The 20,746-nt window shown below is 45.7% G+C and overlaps 1 protein-coding gene across 3 annotated transcripts in view; it reads left to right on the forward strand.

The window, feature by feature from the left end:
- Positions 1-20,746, forward strand: part of LOC134884092 (melanoma receptor tyrosine-protein kinase-like) — a 28,350-nt gene that overhangs the window by 2,785 nt on the left and 4,819 nt on the right. For 2 of the 3 annotated variants that reach the window (XM_063912733.1, XM_063912734.1), the window contains exons 2-20: positions 5,699-5,850; positions 6,461-6,671; positions 9,197-9,331; positions 9,445-9,510; positions 9,691-9,809; positions 9,892-10,033; positions 10,935-11,048; positions 15,030-15,156; positions 15,241-15,314; positions 15,453-15,543; positions 15,639-15,838; positions 16,070-16,202; positions 16,384-16,474; positions 16,560-16,717; positions 16,867-16,899; positions 17,016-17,160; positions 17,513-17,635; positions 17,725-17,823; positions 18,500-18,685. In XM_063912733.1, coding sequence (XP_063768803.1) covers positions 5,699-5,850; positions 6,461-6,671; positions 9,197-9,331; positions 9,445-9,510; positions 9,691-9,809; positions 9,892-10,033; positions 10,935-11,048; positions 15,030-15,156; positions 15,241-15,314; positions 15,453-15,543; positions 15,639-15,838; positions 16,070-16,202; positions 16,384-16,474; positions 16,560-16,717; positions 16,867-16,899; positions 17,016-17,160; positions 17,513-17,635; positions 17,725-17,823; positions 18,500-18,685 — 2,399 coding nt within the window. The remainder of the gene's footprint in view (positions 1-5,698; positions 5,851-6,460; positions 6,672-9,196; positions 9,332-9,444; positions 9,511-9,690; positions 9,810-9,891; positions 10,034-10,934; positions 11,049-15,029; positions 15,157-15,240; positions 15,315-15,452; positions 15,544-15,638; positions 15,839-16,069; positions 16,203-16,383; positions 16,475-16,559; positions 16,718-16,866; positions 16,900-17,015; positions 17,161-17,512; positions 17,636-17,724; positions 17,824-18,499; positions 18,686-20,746) is intronic. The other variant, XM_063912735.1, reaches the window with a different exon arrangement.

Below are 20,746 nucleotides of genomic sequence, written 5' to 3' on the forward strand. Positions count from 1 at the left end.
AGAGAGAGTTAGCAAGATTAAACAGGCCGACACTCCCTCTGCAACACGTGGGGGAGGAGCCAGCTCTTTAACCTGGGGGGGCTTTGGTGCGCTGTCACTGGGGTCAGGGGTCCGGACACCTGCGCCTTCAGGAGGACATGTTCCTCACATGTTCAGGTCTCTCTGGGACATGTCTCCATGCTTCAATGTTTCACCCTCTGTCTGAAACCAGAGTCTGCTCTGATTGGTCAGCTGGCCAGCTCTGTTGTGGTTGGTCAACCAGCTTAGAGATGTCCTGCCCCTTTAACCTGGTTGGAGGTCCCTGTGTGTGTCTCAGGTCTTCAGAGGGGTTTCAGGCATTGGAATTTTCCCTCAGCAGCAGAGCTTCATCCTGACAGACAAGCAGAGTCTCGCTGCGACCTGCACACACTGCTGCAGGCCTCACACACACACACACACACACACACACACACACACACACACACACACACACACACACACACACACACACACACACACACACACACACACACACACACACACACAGAGGTTAGACCTTTTCCTTCCTGCAGCTGAACTGAAGCAGAGCGTGTTGAGGAGTGACATGAAACATGAGATGAAATGTCCTCTTGACTTTATTCACGTCCTGCAGAGGCTTCGTATCCTTATGCACTTAATGCAGATGGAGAAATGAAGCTTATAATAAACAAATATGTTAAATGGCTCGTTGTTTATCAGGTAAACACAACAAAATAAACTACAAATCCTCCAAATTCCCCTTATTTTGGAGGATTTGTAGTTTATATTAATGGATTTCTTGATAATATGTTAAATATAGTTCATTGTTAAGCAGGTTTACACAATAACTTAATATAAAACAAGCTAAAAAACAACTATTTTAAGAGTCCCAAACCTAAATATGGTCTCATGAGTCCTGATGGTGCATCAGATCCAGCCACTCTCTCTCTCCTCGGGGTCTGGGTGGAGTTATGAATTGATTCTGTGTTAGAGTTATTAAGCAGAAAGACTCAGACCCATAAAGACATCAATACATAAACGTTTTAATGTTTAAACTGTGAAACTAAACTCTACTCAATAACTGTCCCCTCGCCTGCAGCTGAGCGTCAAATATTCACCGAATCAATTCAGAGCGAGAGAGACGCTCGATAGACATTTAAAATAAAGAGTTATTGATGAGGTCTGAGAGCCAGACAATGCAGGGACACAGCCACGCTGTCTACCACACACACACACACACACACACACACACACACACACACACACACACACACACACACACACACACACACACACACACACACACACACACACACCAAACAGGTCAGGAATGTGTCGACCAGCTGAGAAATGCTGGTCCTGTTGAGCACACACTCCTCAGTCTCTCTCTGTCTCCAGGTCAAACCTAAAGTCTCCTCCGACAGAAACAGCACTTAAACTACAATCAAACAAATAGGGGGAATTGCACAAAATAGAATTTTAATATTAACATAAGTTAAAGTAAAAAAGTGCAAAAATAAAATAGAATTAAAATATTTAAATAAACTTGAAAAGTTTAAATAGAAAATGTGCGATGATGAGATGAAATGAAATAGTATTCGCTGTTAAAATGTCTTTAAAAAGATGATAATAGTATAATAGAAATATATATTCAAAGTTAAATGTGTAATAGGTGAATAAAATAGAATGAAAGAATATTAGTAAGCTCAATAAAAATGTGCAAATTGGCCTAAAATACACCGGATTAAACCTTCACTTGTTTATTGTAAGTGCCTAAATACCTCATGTAACACACAAACATAAAGAGACTTTATATTATGAAAATAAAACAGATTACAGTCTTTGAGTTTGATGCTTTAATCAGAACATTCACCAAGGCCGACGGTGCATTCAGGGGCTCCTGGTTTTTATTGCTGCTGTCAGTTGTGATGTGTAAAACATGGACGCTGTGGAGAGTGTCTTTGAACGTGTGTCGTTCAGACTCTCCCCTCTGAAGGTCGCTCTGAAGGTCGCTCGGCTCCCTGAGGTTTTATGGAGATGGATTTTGGGAAGCAGAAATGGTTTCTAACTCTCTGAGGATTCCCTGCTCCAGTGAAGGTCACACAGAGATATAGAGGAGGGGTAGCCGTCCAGCTGCTGGTCGCCTCCAAACCCCCCGATAAAAAACAAGATGTCCTCAGAGATAAAACCGAGGAACCTGAAGACGAGCTTCCTTCAGAAAACAGAACTCTCTTTGTTTCCATCTGAGACCTTAATCTCCTGGAATCTTCGTATCTTTCTGAACCTTCGGGGTGAAAGTGAAGACCTTGATATAAAACCTGTTCTTTAAACACATTTAAGGCAGACGTTAAACCTTTGAGCTGATGTTCGCCTCGTCTGGTGAAAAAATGAAGATCTCTGCCATCAAAACACCTTCAAATTAAACTGAAGATGGAAAAACATCAGCTTAGTAGTTTGTAGTTTGATTTGAGGGGTTTGTAGTTTGATTTGAGGGGTTTGTAGTTTGATTTGAGGGGTTTGTAGTTTGATTTGAGGGGTTTGTAGTTTGATTTGAGGGGTTTGTAGTTTGATTTGAGGGGTTTGTAGTTTGATTTGAGGGGTTTGTAGTTTGATTTGAGGGGTTTGTAGTTTGATTTGAGGGGTTTATAGTTTGATTTGAGGGGTTTGTAGTTTGATTTGAGGGATTCACAGTTTGATTTGAGGGATTCGTAGTTTGATTTGAGGGGTTTGTAGTTTGATTTGAGGGGTTTGTAGTTTGATTTGAGGGGTTTGTAGTTTGATTTGAGGGGTTTGTAGTTTGATTTGAGGGGTTTGTAGTTTGATTTGAGGGATTTGTAGTTTGATTTGAGGGGTTTGTAGTTTGATTTGAGGGGTTTGTAGTTTGATTTGAGGGGTTTGTAGTTTGATTTGAGGGGTTTGTAGTTTGATTTGAGGGGTTTGTAGTTTGATTTGAGGGGTTTGTAGTTTGATTTGAGGGGTTTATAGTTTGATTTGAGGGGTTTGTAGTTTGATTTGAGGGGTTTGTAGTTTGATTTGAGGGGTTTGTAGTTTGATTTGAGGGGTTTATAGTTTGATTTGAGGGGTTTGTAGTTTGATTTGAGGGATTCACAGTTTGATTTGAGGGATTCGTAGTTTGATTTGAGGGGTTTGTAGTTTGATTTGAGGGGTTTGTAGTTTGATTTGAGGGGTTTGTAGTTTGATTTGAGGGGTTTGTAGTTTGTTTTGAGGGGTTTGTAGTTTGATTTGAGGGATTCGTAGTTTGATTTGAGGGATTTGTAGTTTGATTTGAGGGATTTGTAGTTTGATTTGAGGGGTTTGTAGTTTGATTTGAGGGGTTTGTAGTTTGATTTGAGGGGTTTGTAGTTGACTTTGAGTTCAGGTTGGTTTGACTGTCTCCGTGGTGAAGAACAATATGTTGAAACTGACAGCTCACACACACACACACACACACTTCCCGGCTCATTGCAACATTGAATCGCAGTGTGTGTGTGTGTGTGTGTCTGTGTGTGTGTGTTATCTGAGGATCTGCAGGTTGTGAAACGTATGAATTCTTTGCCTCCACTCTGCGCTCTGATTGGCTGCTGCTCTGATAGGAATCTGTTGAATAGAGACATTAGTCTTCATCCCACCTGCTGACGGCAACAGGAGGACAGGGAGGAGGTGGAGAGGGTGGAGGAGGTGTTGGACGGAGGAGAGCATCTGAAGTCGTCGATGCTAACAGTTCCCTCCCGTTCCCAGTGTTTGTGCTAAGCTAACACACTGTGTACTGACGGATGAAGCAAACACTGAGGGGTGGACGACCTGTAGGCCCCGACACATACATACTGATTGACCCTGAAAGAGAGAACAGTCTGTGCTCCCACACAACCCCCCCCCCCCCCCACACACACACACACACACACACACACACACACAGATTACTCTGTGGTTTCTGAGGACATGCAGGATCCTGAATGCAGCGCTGCTAAAATAAACCTCCTCTTTGTTATTGAATGATATTAAAGACACCTTGATGTCCGTGAACTCGTCACACACACCTGGAGTTAGATAACACAGGTGAGGAAACAGCTGAGATTTCATCAGTAATGTGAGACGAGTCTTGGTGGAAAACAAACTGGAGATTTTACAGGATATAATGACGACTCTGGAGGCATTTCTGCACAAAAAATGATGTTTCCATCCCATAAAATCTGCTTTTCTCTGATTTAAATCATACCAACAAACACCAAGCAGGAGGTTTCTATGCTTCATGTATTTAATATGAAAATATGTTTGCGTGATTCTACTTAATAACTTCATAACTTAATATCCTTTTTTGTGCATAAATGTGTAAAGTCAGTTTCTTTGTGCTTTTTCCTTATTTTACATTAAATTCAATGTCTGTGGACATTAGACACCCCCTGGACTTTCTATTCAACCTATTACAGTAGAACACAGAGAGCATTGTTAGCTGCCGCCCCGGTGACGAAAACATTTACACATTACCTTTGTCTTTCTTTCTGTGGAAACACACACACACACACACACACACACACACACACACACACACACACACACACACACACACACACACACACACACAAAGTCCTTTCATGTGCAGTATGCTGATCAGTCATTCCAGATCTGACACATCAGACCTGTTCCTGTACAAACAGTGTGTGTGTGTGTGTGTGTGTGTGTGTGTGTGTGTGTGTGTGTGTGTGTGTGTGTGTGTGTGTGTGTGTGTGTGTGTGTGTGTGTGTGTGTGTGTGTGTGTGTGTGTGTGTGTATGTGTGTGTGTCATGCTAAAGCAGATAAAGGTCATGTGTGAAGTGCATTGTCCTCTGTTGTTACTCATGGTGTGTATTTAACCTGCAGTGAGCTGGAACACAGGAGCCGCTCTGATCCTCCTGTAGTGGTTCAATGTAAAACTGAGTGGAAACAGGATGGACACTTGGAAGGAGGAAGGAATTAAGGACAGGAAGGAAGGAGAGACCTCAGGGAGACATCAGGATAAAACAAAACAATAACAAGCAGACAGGAAGCAGCTCCCCAGATTACAAAATAAAGCTCTACTGTCTCTACCCATCTGTCCAGATGTGGATGGCTCCCCCGGGTTCTGACAAATTGGCTGCCTCCAGTGTGAGCCAATCAGAGCAGCTGTGTTGTGACTTCACAGCGGGGAGCCGGCCAATAGGAATAGGGAACACAGAGACAAAAAATTGAGATTGAAGATGATTATTTATGAGCTGCAAAAGTCTGAAGTGTGCAACCTCTCTCATTAAGCCGGAGCAGGAGTCTGCTGCAGGTGATGCACGACCTCTCAGATAACCCCTGCAGGACAGGTGAGTGTCCCTGCAGGACAGGTGAGTGTGTCCCTGCAGAAGTCCCCCTCTCAGCCGGATCCTGCAGAGCCTCATTCCTCTCCGGCGCTCGTTATGTTTCCTCGGCAGCAGCTGCTCCACTCGTTCTCACGCCTCTCTGAACCTCACCTGAGGAACAGGTTTCACAGTCAGAGCCGAGGCATGCTGTCATCAGAGCGGCAGCAGCATAATTACAGACCGGTGATCAGACGGCAGCGATGGAGAGTTATTTTAGTTTAGGGAAACTGTTCTTCTTACTGACTGATTCAAACACATTTAAATCAGGTACGATGTGTTGCTACCCAATAAAACCTTCTGAAGCTCCAAGCTAATACTGTCCCTCCCCCCCACCCCCCCAGTGTGTCAGGGGACCAGTAACCACCTGACGTTGTTGGGAACCAGGGAGAACCATTATGAGAACATGGTGAGGATGTACTCCAACTGCTCCGTGGTTCTGGAGAACCTGGAGGTGACGTACAGCCTGCTGAACCACGACCTCAGCTTCCTGCAGGTAGACTCTCCCTGCACCTGGGGGGGGGGGCACTACAACACACGTTCATTTAAAACTGATTATTAATAACCCTACCTACCATGTGTTGGAGCATCAGCCAATAGGAGCGTTCCATAGTGAGTTTGCAGCAGCACCTGTGTACTGATGTCTCTCCTCTCTCCTCTCTCCTCCCTCCTGTCTCCTGTCTCCTCTCTCCTCCCTCCTCTCTCCTGTCTCTCCTCTCTCCTGTCTCTCCTATCTCCTCTCTCCTCTCTCCTCTCTCCTGTCTCTACTCTCTCCTGTCTCTCCTTTCTCCTCCCTCCTCCCTCCTCCCTCCTCTCTCCTCCCTCCTCCCTCCTGTCTCCTCTCTCCTCTCTCCACTCTCCTCCCTCCTCTCTCCTGTCTCTCCTCTCTCCTGTCTCTCCTTTCTCCTCCCTCCTCCCTCCTCTCTCCTCCCTCCTATCTCCTCTCTCCTCTCTCCGCCCTCCTCCCTCCTCTCTCCTCCCTCCTGTCTCCTCTCTCCTCTCTACTCTCCTCCCTCCTGTCTCCTCTCTCCTCTCTCCTCTCTCCTCTCTCCTCTCTCCTGTCTCTCCTCCCTCCTCTCTCCTCCCTCCTCTCTCCTGTCTCCCAGTCCATACAGGAGGTGGGGGGGTACGTGCTGGTGGCCATGAACGAGGCGCCCGTGGTGCCTTTAGGGAACCTGCGTCTGATCCGCGGCCGCCCTCCTCTGTACGAGGAGCGCTACGCTCTGCTCGTCATGTCCAACTACAACCGGAACCTGACGTCTGCCACACTGAACTACAGCAGCGGGGTGACACAGCTGCAGCTCAGCAGCCTCTCCGGTACACACACACACACACACACACACACACACACACACACACACACACACACACACACACACACACACACACTGAAGGTCTCAGTGTTAATAAAGAGGCGTATCTTGGATAAACAGATCAAATATTTGGTCTCTTGGTGTCCTGAAACCTTCTATAAACCTCCTAATGTCACATATTATCTCAATAAAGAAAGTGAAATAATAATTGGATAAAATGTATTTACGTGACAAATAACTGTATTATAACCTAAATGACACATTAACACAATACAACTTCATAGAATTAAATATGACCTTCTATTAAATAACAAAATGATCTGTATTTCTTTATTTTAACATAATAAAGTCACATATTTATTTATTTAGATTCAATAAAGTGACCTAATGTCTTATTAAGCTTAATTAAAGGCCATATTATTATATAAGAAATACACAGGGCCGGTGATGAGTTCATGGCCCGTAGAATAAAGGAGCTTCAGGCCGGTGAGTAGTTCAGGTTCCCTCAGATCCTGGAGCTCCAGGAAATACACGGACCCTTGTGTTGCTAATGAGCCTCGTTAGTCTCTCACGGCGCTCTGCCTCGCCACTCTTTACGAGGGGGAGGTTTGTTTCGCTCACTGTGTTGGCAGCGGGCCGGGGGGGTGGAGTTTAAACATCATTATAAATCCTCAGTCAACACCTGGTTGTCCTCTGGCAGCAGGAAGTAGACCGCACCCACCCAGGCTTTAGATGGTGACGCAGATCCAGAGTATTAACTGGATTTAAAATGATCTGGAGGCGACACACACACACACACACACACACACACACACACACACACACACACACACACACACACACACACACACACACACACACACACACACACACACGCCCTGACACGAAGCCAACAAACCCTGAAGTCATTTAACCAGAAGGAAGTATATGAAAGATTTTACATAACCTTTCTGAAAACTTAATAAACTGACATTTAATGACTTAAAAGTGACCTTTAACACTTAATTAATTACTGATAACCATATTTAATACTTAATAAAGTTACATATTGAGTCTTTAACACTTAATAAAGTTACATATTGAGTCTTTAATACTTAATAAAGTCACATATTGAGTCTTTAATACTTAATAAAGTTACATATTGAGTCTTTAATACTTAATAAAGTTACATATTGAGTCTTTAATACTTAATAAAGTCACATATTGAGTCTTTAATACTTAATAAAGTTACATATTGAGTATTTAATACTTAATAAAGTCACATATTGAGTCTTTAATACTTAATAAAGTTACATATTGAGTCTTTAATACTTAATAAAGTCACATATTGAGTCTTTAATACTTAATAAAGTCACATATTGAGTCTTTAATACTTAATAAAGTCACATATTGAGTCTTTAATACTTAATAAAGTCACATATTGAGTCTTTAATACTTAATAAAGTCACATATTGAGTCTTTAATACTTAATAAAGTCACATATTGAGTCTTTAATACTTAATAAAGTCACATATTGAGTCTTTAATACTTAATAAAGTCACATATTGAGTCTTTAATACTTAATAAAGTCACATATTGAGTCTTTAATACTTAATAAAGTTACATATTGAGTCTTTAATACTTAATAAAGTCACATATTGAGTCTTTAATACTTAATAAAGTCACATATTGAGTCTTTAATACTTAATAAAGTCACATATTGAGTCTTTAATACTTAATAAAGTTACATATTGAGTCTTTAATACTTAATAAAGTCACATATTGAGTCTTTAATACTTAATAAAGTCACATATTGAGTCTTTAATACTTAATAAAGTCACATATTGAGTCTTTAATACTTAATAAAGTTACATATTGAGTCTTTAATACTTAATAAAGTTACATATTGAGTCTTTAATACTTAATAAAGTTACATATTGAGTCTTTAATACTTAATAAAGTCACATATTGAGTCTTTAATACTTAATAAACTCACATATTGAGTCTTTAATACTTAATAAAGTCACATATTGAGTCTTTAATACTTAATAAAGTTACATATTGAGTCTTTAATACTTAATAAAGTCACATATTGAGTCTTTAATACTTAATAAAGTCACATATTGAGTCTTTAATACTTAATAAAGTCACATATTGAGTCTTTAATACTTAATAAAGTCACATATTGAGTCTTTAATACTTAATAAAGTCACATATTGAGTCTTTAATACTTAATAAAGTCACATATTGAGTCTTTAATACTTAATAAAGTCACATATTGAGTATTTAATACTTAATAAAGTTACATATTGAGTCTTTAATACTTAATAAAGTCACATATTGAGTCTTTAATACTTAATAAAGTCACATATTGAGTCTTTAATACTTAATAAAGTTACATATTGAGTCTTTAATACTTAATAAAGTCACATATTGAGTCTTTAATACTTAATAAAGTCACATATTGAGTCTTTAATACTTAATAAAGTTACATATTGAGTCTTTAAACTTAGATATTTTACCTTATTATGATCCATCTCTTCTACGCAGAAATCCTGAGAGGGGGGGTGAAGATGACCCACAATCCTTTGCTGTGCAACATGGAGACGATCCAGTGGGAGGACATCCTGAACCAGGAGGGCAACCCCAGCATGCTGTTCAAGAACAACAGCTTCCCTCGCTCATGTACGTGCAGAGCGACTCCTCACTGACCTCTGACCTCTGCAGGCTGCCACTGGAGACTCATGTGTGTGTGTGTGTGTGTGTGTGTGTGTGTGTGTGTGTGTGTGTGTGTCCAGGTGAGAAATGCGACCAGGTGTGTAACGGCTCGTGTTGGGCAGCAGGACCGGATCACTGCCAGAGACGTAAACCCTCCTCTATGATCTCCATAACCCTAATATTATGAACATGCTAATGAACCCAGAACTCATTTAAATGTGTGTGTGTGTGTGTGTGTGTGTGTGTGTGTGTGTGTGTGTGTGTGTGTGTGTGTGTGTGTGTGTGTGTGTGTGTGTGTGTGTGTGTGTGCGTGTGTGTGTATGCAGTGACAAAGCTGCAGTGTGCGGATCAGTGCAGCAGACGGTGCCGAGGACCAAAACCCTCCGACTGCTGCAACCAGCACTGTGCTGCAGGCTGCACCGGACCCACCAACAAACACTGCCTGGTACTGAGAGTGTGTGTGTGTGTGTGTGTGTGTGTGTGTGTGTGTGTGAGAGACCCTCTGTGACCCTGTTCTCCCCCCGCAGGCCTGCACACATTTCAACGATGACGGTACCTGTAAAGACGTCTGTCCCCCCTTGAAACTCTACAACCCCAAGACCCACACACTGGTCAGCAACCCCAACGCCAAGTTCACCTACGGAGCCACCTGCGTGAAAGCCTGCCCACGTAAACACCCCCCCCCCCACACACACACACACACACACACACACTCTGCAACATACACACACATCCCATAATAATCAGCTGGAGACTTCATGAGGTGTGGCTGCAGAGGTCAACACATTGAAGCAGGTGTTGTTCTGCATGTTTAAAACAGGATGAAGCTGATAAATGATGTCGTTGTGGTGCATTGTGGGTAATGTAGTTTAAATGCATGCCGAAAACCGTATCTCTGGTTCTGCTGCATCCACACAGACTATGTTTACATGCATAAAACACACCTCTTACTGCAGAATAAGGACAGTACTGCAGCTGGACTGCTGGGGATTAATGTTGCACCATTCATATTCCAACTGCTTCTGAACCCTGAACAACGTCATGATGTCACACACGTGTTGATCTGATCCGTCTGCAGGACCTGCATCAGATCCTCAGTGAATATAGAGCTGTGTGTGTGTGTGTGTGTGTGTGTGTGTGTGTGTGTGTGTGTGTGTGTGTGTGTGTGTGTGTGTGTGTGTGTGTGTGTGTGTGTGTGTGTATGTGTGTGTGTGTGTGTGTGTGTGTGTGTGTGTGTGTGTGTGTGTGTGTGTGTGTGTGTAATAAAGTCACATATTGAGTCTTTAATACTTAATAAAGTTACATATTGAGTCTTTAATACTTAATAAAGTCACATATTGAGTCTTTAATACTTAATAAAGTCACATATTGAGTCTTTAATACTTAATAAAGTCACATATTGAGTCTTTAATACTTAATAAAGTCACATATTGAGTCTTTAATACTTAATAAAGTTACATATTGAGTCTTTAATACTTAATAAAGTCACATATTGAGTCTTTAATACTTAATAAAGTTACATATTGAGTCTTTAATACTTAATAAAGTTACGAACCCTCTTTGTGTGTAGATAACTACGTGGTGACGGAGGGCTCCTGCGTCCGGACCTGCGGCCCCGGGATGTTCGAGGTGGAGAAAGACGGGGTGCAGCGCTGCAAGGTCTGCGAAGGACCCTGTTCCAAAGGTGAAAGGGGGGGGGTCTATAGCTATAGATGTGATGGGATATAAAGGGGACCTGTGTTCACTACAGAGTTACAGAAATACATTACTCACTTTTCTAAAATTGAGGATGACTTGAAGGATGAAAGGTTAGTAAAAACATTGCATAATGGATTTTAATAAATAAAATATGAAACAACCACAAAGCAAAACATATATTAAGAAATACATAAAAAATAAATAATGTATAAAATACAAAAACATATAAAAAGGTACATTTTTTATAGAATATCCATCCATCCATCCATCCATCCATCCATCCATCCATCCATCCATCCATCCATCCATCCATCCATCCATCCATCCATCCATCCATCCATCCATCCATCCATCCATCCATCCATCCATCCATCCATCCATCCATCCATCCATCCATCCATCCATCCATCCATCCATCCATCCATCCATCCATCCATCCATCTTCTCCCGCTTGTCCGTCAGGGTCGCGGAGGTAACAGCTCCAGCAGAGAGCCCCAAACTTTCCTTTCCCTGGCCACATCAACCAGCTCTGACTGGGGGATTCCAAGGCGCTCCCAGGCCAGCGAAGAGATATAACCCCTCCACCTGGTCCTAGGTCTACCCCTCGGTCTCTTCCCAGCTGGACGTGCCTGGAACACCTCCCTAGGGAGGCGCACAGGTGGCATCCTCACTAGGTGCCCGAACCACCTCAACTGGCTCCTTTCAGTGCGATGGAGCAGCGGTTCTACTCCGAGTCCCTCCCGGATGACTGAACTTCTCACCTTATCCCTAAGGGAGATGCCAGCCACCCTGCGGAGAAATCCCATTTCGGCCGCTTGTATCCGCGACCTCGTTCTTTCGGTCCTGACCCATCCTTCATGACCATAGGTGAGGGTAGGAACGAAGATGGCCCGGTAGACAGAGAGCTTTGCCTTCTGGCTCAGCTCTGTTTTCCTCACAACGGTGCGGTAAAGCGACTGCAGTACCGCTCCCGCTGCTCCGATTCTCCGGCCCATCTCACGCTCCATTGTTCCCTCACTCGAGAACAAGACCCCGAGATACTTGAACTCCTTCACCTGGGGTAAGGCTTCATTCCCTACCTGGAGTGGACCAGCCATCGGTTTCCTGCTGAGAACCACGGCCTCAGATTTAGAGGTGCTGATCCTCATCTCAGCCGCTCCACTCAGCAGTGGTGCAATCCTTAGCCCACCGAACTGCAAACCCCCTCCCCCACGACTACGCCTCGAAATCCTGTCCATGAATATCACAAACAGGATTGGTGACAAAGCGCAGCCCTGGCGGGGGCCAACCCTCACCGAAAATCGCTCCGATGTGCTACCGAGGACCCGGACACAGCTCTCGCTTTGGGAGTACAGAGATTGGATGGCCCTGAGTAGAGACCCCCTCACCCCATACTCCCGCAACACCTCCCCAGTATCTCCCTGGGAACCCGGTCATACGCCGTCTCCAAATCCACAAAGCACATGTAGACCGGATCAGCGTACTCCCAGGCCCCCTCCAGGATCCTTGCGAGAGTGAAAAGCTGGTCCGTCGTTCCAGGACCAGGACGAAAACCGCATTGTTCCTCTTCAATCTGAGGTTCGACAATCGGCCGGACCCTCCTTTCCAGCACCTTAGAGTAAACTTTCCTGGGGAGGCTGAGTAATGTGATGCCTCTGTAATTGGCACACACCCTCTGATCCCCCTTTTTAAAAAGAGGAACCACCACCCCGGTCTGCCACTCCTTCGGTACTGTTTCCGACTTCCACGCAATGTTGATGAGACGTGTCAACCATGACAGTCCCTCAACACCCAGAGCCTTCAGCATTTCTGGGCGGATCTCATCCACCCCCGGGGCTTTGCCACTGTGGAGCTGTTTAACTACCTCAGTGACTTCCCCCCGTGAGATTGGAGTTGATCCCCCTTCATACTCCAGCTCCGCCTCTAACATAGAGGGCGGAGTTGTCGGATTCAGGAGTTCCTCAAAGTGTTCCTTCCACCGCCCTAACACACTATCAGTTGAGGTCAACAGCGTCCCATCTTTACTGTACACAGCTTGGATGGTTCCCTGCTTCCCCCTCCTGAGGTGTCGGACGGTTTTCCAGAACAACTTTGGTGCCGACCGAAAGTCCTTCTCCATGGCTTCTCCGAACTTCTCCCACACCCGCTGCTTTGCCTCGGCCACGGCTGAGGCTGCTGCCCTTCGGGCCCGTCAATACCTTGCAACTGCGTCAGGAGTACCCAGGGATAACATATCCCGGAAGGCCTCCTTCTTCAGTCGGACGGCTTCCCTGACAACCGGTGTCCACCAGGAGGTTTGAGGGTTACCGCCCCTTGAGGCACCTAAGACCTTTAGACCGCAGCTCCCCGCCGCAGCTTCGGCAATGGAGGCTTTGAACACTGCTCCAAGTGTCTCCATCATTGCCCACGTGTGCGTTGAAGTCTCCCAGCAAGACTAAGGAGTCCCCTTCAGGAGCCCCATACAGGTCTTCTTTCAGGGTCTCCAAGAAGGCCGAATACTCTGAGCTGCTGTTTGGTGCATAAGCACACACAACAGTTCTGGGCCTGGCTCCAGAAGGGGACCCCGGGCTTCCTCAGGGCCGGGTATCCTCGCTTTCATCTATGTTTTCCATGAGGTCTTCTTAGTTTAGGTCATGACCGAAAGAACGAGATCGCGGATACAAGCGCCCGAAATGGGATTTCTCCGCAGGGTGGCTGGAATCTCCCTTAGGGATAAGGTGAGAAGTTCATTCCTCCGGGAGGGACTCGGAGCCAGTTGAGGTGGTTCGGGCACCTAGTGAGGATGCCACCTGGGCGCCTCCCAAGGAAGGTGTTCCAGGCACGTCCAGCTGGGAAGAGACCGAGGGGTAGACCTAAGACCAGGTGGAGGGGTTATATCAGTTCGCTGGCCTGGGAGCGCCTTGGAATTCCCCAGTCAGAGCTGGTTGATGTGGTCAGGGAAAGAGAAGAATGGGGCTCTCTGCTGGAGCTGTTACCTCCACAACCCTGACGGATAAGCGGGAGAAGATGGATGGATGGATGTTTGGATGGATGGATGGATGGATGGATGGATAGATGGATATTTGGATGGATGGATGGATGGATGGATGGATGGATGGATGGATGGATGGATGGATGGATGGATGGATGGATGGATGTTTGGATGGATGGATGGATGGATGGATTGATGGATGGATGGATGGATGTTTGGATGGATGGATGGATGGATGGATGGATGGATGGATGGATGGATGGATGGATGGATGGATGGATGGATGGATGGATGGATGGATGGATGGATAATTTAATTTATGGACATCTATGGATTGATTTCTTTGCATGGGTTGTTACCGACAGCTGATGAGCATTTCATGTCAACAGCACCTTTAGAAATATATTTACTGAGAGAAACAGTGACGTGTTCAATACTTATTTTACCCGATGTATATAAATATATACAACAATAAAAATGTAAATAATATCTTAAAATATAAGAAATATAAATTTAATAATATATAAATAATATAATTAATATAAATAATATAATTAATATAAATAATATAATAATATATAAATAATATAATTAATATAAATAATATAATTAATATAAATAATATAAATAATATAAATAATATAATAATAATATAAATAATATAATTAATATAAATAATATAATTAATATAAATAATATAATTAATATATAAATAATATAATAATATATAAATAATATAATTAATATAAATAATATAATAAATATAATTAATATAAATAATATAATTAATATAAATAATATAATTAATATAAATAATATAATTAATATAAATAATATAATTAATATAAATAATATATAACATATTCCAGGTTATTGTGCACAGGAGGTTTTTGTACATTTATACCTATATAATATGTGTGTGTTTTCTCCACTGATTATCAATTTTTGTCTCGTCTATGAATATTAACCCTCCTCTTCCTCCACCTCCTCCTGCAGCCTGTGATGGTATCGGGGCCGGTGCTCTGATTAACACGATGGCAGTGAACGCCTCCAACATCGAGTCGTTCAGGAACTGCACCAAGATCAATGGAGACGTGTCCTTCCTCGAGACGTCCTTCACCGGGTGAGGACTTGTCAACGTTCATCTGCTCCAGGTGTTCCTCTAGAGCAGTGATGTCAGTGTGCTCCTCTCTGATTGGCCCATCAGGGACGCCCACTACAAGATCCCGCCCATGGACCCGGACAAACTGGAGTACTTCAGGACGGTGAAGGAGATCACAGGTAGGTCCACGAGACCGCCGGACCAGGACAGGAACAGATGCTGGGTCGATGAGGAGGGTCTCAGTGTGTGTGTGTGTGTGTGTGTGTGTGTGTGTGTGTGTGTGTGTGTGTGTGTGTGTGTGTGTCTGTGTGTGTCAGGCATCCTTCTGATCCAGTCCTGGCCGGAGAACCACAGCTCTCTGTCGGTGTTTGAGAACCTGGAGAGGATCAGAGGGCGGACCCAGCGGACGTGAGTCTGACAGAGAGACGATCCTATTGGCTGGAGCCGCCTGGGCTTTTGGACGGAGGGTGAGCTGGTTGTATGATGCTCTGGTGTGTGTGCAGGAAGTACAGCGTTGCCGTGGTGAAGGCGAAGCACCTCCGGTGGCTGGGCCTGCACTCCCTGAAGGAGGTGAGCGCGGGTCAGGTTGTGCTGAAGGAGAACCCCCAGCTGTGCTACACCCAGCCCGACCAGTGGACCCGGCTGTTCCGATTGGAGCAGCAGAGAGTCAGCATGCTCAACAACGCCCCCCCCAGCCTCTGTGGTGAGACTCACACACACACACACACACACACACACACACACACACACACACACACACACACACACACACACACACACACACACACACACACACAGAGGGACACACACACACACGCACGCACACAAACACACACAGAGGGGGACACACACACACACACACACACACACACACACACACACACACACTCTCTCCTCTGTGTTTCCTGAGTGTGTGTGTGTGCCCCCCCCACAGAGCAACAGAACCGGACCTGTGACCCGGAGTGCACTGAGGAGGGCTGCTGGGGGCCGGGGCCCGACATGTGTGTGTCCTGCCGACACTTCAGCCGTAGGGGGGGCTGTGTGAGGAGCTGCAACCTGCTGCAAGGGTGAGGGGGGGCTGAGGCTGGGGCTTTTATTGTGAAGGAAGAGGGTTCCTGTCCTCCTCTGGAAGCATACTGCTCTATCTGATGTGTGTGTGTGTGTGTGTGTGTGTGTGTGTGTGTGTGTGTGTGTGTGTGTGTGTGTGTGTGTGTGTGTGTGTGTGTGTGTGTGTGTGTGTGTATGCAGGACCCCCAGAGAGGTGCAGGTGGGCTACAGGTGTGAGCAGTGTCACACTGAGTGTCAGGTCCGGAGCAGGGGGCCCTCCTGCAGCGGCACGGTAACACTCCTCTGATAATGAGCAGGAATACAGACACACTGATCACAGAGCTCCCAGCTGATCTCTCCCCTCTCTCCCCCTGCAGGGTCCGGAGCAGTGCTTCCAGTGCTCCCACTTTCAGGACGGCCCCCACTGTGTGCAGCGCTGCCCCAGTGGGGTGCTGGGAGACGGGGACACGCTGATCTGGACCTTCCCCGACAGCAGAGGACGCTGCCAGCCCTGCAGCCCGGACTGCACCCAGGGGTGAGAACCCCCTAACCCTAACCCCCCCGAGGATAATAGCAATAATAACAATAACACAAGGACAAGGGACTGGTATTAAACCAGTGTGTGTGTGTGTGTGTGTGTGTGTGTGTGTGTGTGTGTGTGTGTGTGTGTGTGTGTGTCTGCAGGTGTACTGGTCCCTGGCTGCTCAGCTGCAACGGGTAACACTAGTCATCAAACAGAAACCAGTTATTACAGAACACCTTAAACCTGACCCTCTAACTGTGTGTGTGTGTGTGTGTGTGTGTGTGTGTGTGTGTGTGTTTGTGTGTGTCAGGTTCCCCACCAAGTCCACGCTGGCGGTGGGCGTGGTGGGCGGTCTCCTGGTCGTCGTCATCGTGTCGTTGGTCGTCTTTGTGGTTCTGCGGCGACGACAAATCAGGAGGAAAAGGACGACGCGGCGCCTGCTGCAGGAGAGAGAGGTGGTTAAACTACATGACCCACGATGCAACGGTGTAGTGTGCAGAGAGTTATAGGGTAGCATTTTAAAAACTGACCATTTCTGAGATTTAAAGATGTAAATTTAAGAGAAAAACTTCTGAGAGTTAAGTCCCACATTTACAGGGAAGATAATCAGAATTTTCTCTACGATCTACGATATTGAAAAGAAAAAAGAGGGATTTTTAATCGGAAATTAGAGAAAAAGATCAAAAATGTACTGGAAAAATCTTGAATTTTTTCCAAGATTTAATTTGAAAAGACGGATTATATTTCCAGAATAGAAAGGACGCAGCTCTCTGCTCATGGACTGAACATTAAAGTGTCTCTCTGCAGCTGGTGGAGCCGCTGACTCCCAGCGGGGTAGCTCCCAACCAGGCGCTGCTCCGGATCCTGAAGGAGATGGAGTTCAAGAAGATCCGGGTGCTGGGGTCCGGGGCCTTCGGAACTGTCTTCAAGGTGAGGGCTTTGAGAGAATACACTCGGTGTGTGTGGACCTGAGCTCTGAGTGACCTTCGTTAATAACTCTCTGATCATGATGTCCTCAGGGTCTGTGGATCCCTGAAGGAGAGGACGTCAGGATCCCCGTGGCCATCAAGGTCCTGAGAGAGGCCACATCCCCCAAAGCCAACAAAGACATCCTGGACGTAAGACTCCTTTATCCACTAACTCCTCCTGATGCTGGATCTCAAACCTGCTGAGTGGGAAGGACATTTTGTGTCTCCCTGTCCTCACGTTGTCCCCCCCTGTCTCCCTGAGTGTCTCCCTCTCCTCACGTTGTCCCCCCCTTTCTCCCTGAGTCTCTCTGTCCTCAAATTGTCCCCCCCTGTGTCCCTGAGTGTCTCCCTCTCCTCACGTTGTCCCCCCCTGTCTCCCTGAGTGTCTCCCTCTCCTCACGTTGTCCCCCCCTGTCTCCCTGAGTCTCTCTGTCCTCAAATTGTCCCCCCCTGTGTCCCTGAGTGTCTCTGTCCCACGTTGTCCCCCTCTGTCTCCCTGAGTCGCTCTGTCCTCACGTTGTCCTCCCCTGTCTCCCTGAGTGTCTCCCTGTCCTCACGTTGTCCCCCCCTGTCTCCCTGAGTGTCTCCCTCTCCTCACGTTGTCCCCCCCTGTCTCCCTGAGTCTCTCTGTCCTCAAATTGTCCCCCCCTGTGACCCTGAGTGTCTCTGTCCCACGTTGTCCCCCTCTGTCTCCCTGAGTCGCTCTGTCCTCACGTTGTCCTCCCCTGTCTCCCTGAGTGTCTCCCTGTCCTCACGTTGTCCCCCCCTGTCTCCCTGAGTGTCTCCCTCTCCTCACGTTGTCCCCCCCCTGTGTCCCTGTCTCCAGGAGGCGTATGTGATGGCGAGTGTGGAGCACCCCCACGTGTCCCGTCTCCTGGGGATCTGTCTCACCTCGTCGGTGCAGCTGGTGACTCAGCTGATGCCGTTCGGCTGCCTGCTGGACTACGTGCGTCTGCACCGGGAGCAGGTGGGGGGGCAGTGGCTGCTCAACTGGTGCGTGCAGATCGCCAAGGTGAGGGGGGGGACAGCATGCTGGGCGTTCTGGAGAGGAGTTGTGTGGTTTATGAGGACGTGTTACCTGTCTTTGAAGTAGTTTTGTGTGTCTTTGTGTGTCTTTGTGTGTCTTTGAAGTAGTTTTGTGTGTCTTTGTGTGTCTTTGTGTGTCTTTGTGTCTCTTTGTGTCTCTTTGTGTGTCTTTGTGTCTCTTTGTGTGTCTCTTTGTGTCTCTTTGTGTCTCTTTGTGTGTCTTTGTGTCTCTTTGTGTGTCTTTGTGTGTCTTTGTGTGTCTTTGTGTGTCTCTTTGTGTGTCTTTGTGTGTCTTTGTGTGTCTCTTTGTGTCTCTTTGTGTCTCTTTGTGTGTCTTTGTGTGTCTTTGTGTCTCTTTGTGTCTCTTTGTGTGTCTTTGTGTCTCTTTGTGTGTCTTTGTGTGTCTTTGTGTGTCTTTGTGTCTCTTTGTGTGTCTTTGTGTCTCTTTGTGTGTCTTTGTGTGTCTTTGTGTCTCTTTGTGTGTCTTTGTGTGTCTTTGTGTCTCTTTGTGTGTCTTTGTGTGTCTTTGTGTCTCTTTGTGTCTCTTTGTGTGTCTTTGTGTCTCTTTGTGTCTCTTTGTGTGTCTTTGTGTCTCTTTGTGTGTCTTTATGTGTCTTTGTGTCTCTTTGTGTGTCTTTGTGTCTCTTTGTGTCTCTTTGTGTGTCTTTGTGTGTCTTTGTGTCTCTTTGTGTGTCTTTGTGTCTCTTTGTGTGTCTTTGTGTGTCTTTGTGTCTCTTTGTGTCTCTTTGTGTGTCTTTGTGTCTCTTTGTGTCTCTTTGTGTGTCTTTGTGTGTTTTTGTGTCTCTTTGTGTGTCTTTGTGTCTCTTTGTGTGTCTTTGTGTCTCTTTGTGTCTCTTTGTGTGTCTTTGTGTGTCTTTGTGTGTCTTTGTGTGTCTTTGTGTCTCTTGTGTGTGTCTTTGTGTGTCTTTGTGTGTCCTTTGTGTCTCTTCTGTGTGTATTGTAGGGTCCTCTGTTGGTGGTCTCCTCTGTAGTGTGTCTTTGTAGCGGTCTCTCTGTGGAGTTCTCTCGGTCTCATGTGTCTAATCCTGCGGGTCTTATCGTGCTTCTCTTTAGTGGTGTTTTAAGTGGAATCACACAACAGTCGAATTACCCCATGTGTCACTGCTTCAACTGAACCCTGTGAGGCAGCTAGAGGACCTCAGGCTCCAGGGTCCAATCCATTGTGAGTCTTTCCGGTCTGTAGGTCGTTTGGTTTCTTGCAGCTGCATCAAGTCATACTTAACTGCTGTGGGTCTGTTGTTAATTCTACTACCCGTATGATCTAGAGCTCTTATGACCCTGTATGGAAGAACTGCTGAGAATGGTAAAAACTTAGCACAGCAGTGTGGTCTACGTCACGTGACCAGACTTACACTATGGACATCATTTCTCTTTGTGTCTCTTTGTGTGTCTTTGTGTCTCTTTGTGTCTTGTCTTTGTGTGTTTTTGTGTCTCTTTGTGTGTCTTTGTGTCTCTTTGTGTGTCTTTGTGTCTCTTTGTGTCTCTTTGTGTGTCTTTGTGTGTCTTTGTGTGTCTTTGTGTCTCTTTGTGTGTCTTTGTGTGTCTTTGTGTGTCTTTGTGTCTCTTTGTGTGTATTTGTGTCTCTTTGTGTCTCTTTGTGTGTCTTTGTGTCTCTTTGTGTCTCTTTGTGTGTCTTTGTGTGTCTTTGTGTGTCTTTGTGTGTCTCTTTGTGTTTCTCTGTGTGCTCCTCCTGTAGGGCAGGTCTCCTCCTGTAGGGTAGGTCTCCTCCTGTAGGGTAGGTCTCCTCCTGTAGGGCAGGTCTCCTCCTGTAGGGCAGGTCTCCTTAGGGCAGGTCTCCTCCTGTAGGGTAGGTCTCCTCCTGTAGGGCAGGTCTCCTCCTGTAGGGCAGGTCTCCTTAGGGTAGGTCTCCTCCTGTAGGGCAGGTCTCCTCCTGTAGGGCAGGTCTCCTCCTGTAGGGTAGGTCTCCTCCTGTAGGGTAGGTCTCCTCCTGTAGGGTAGGTCTCCTCCTGTAGGGCAGGTCTCCTCCTGTAGGGCAGGTCTCCTCCTGTAGGGCAGGTCTCCTCCT

Source organism: Eleginops maclovinus, chromosome 21, assembly GCF_036324505.1.
Source record: "Eleginops maclovinus isolate JMC-PN-2008 ecotype Puerto Natales chromosome 21, JC_Emac_rtc_rv5, whole genome shotgun sequence".
Classification (NCBI taxonomy): domain Eukaryota; kingdom Metazoa; phylum Chordata; class Actinopteri; order Perciformes; family Eleginopidae; genus Eleginops; species Eleginops maclovinus.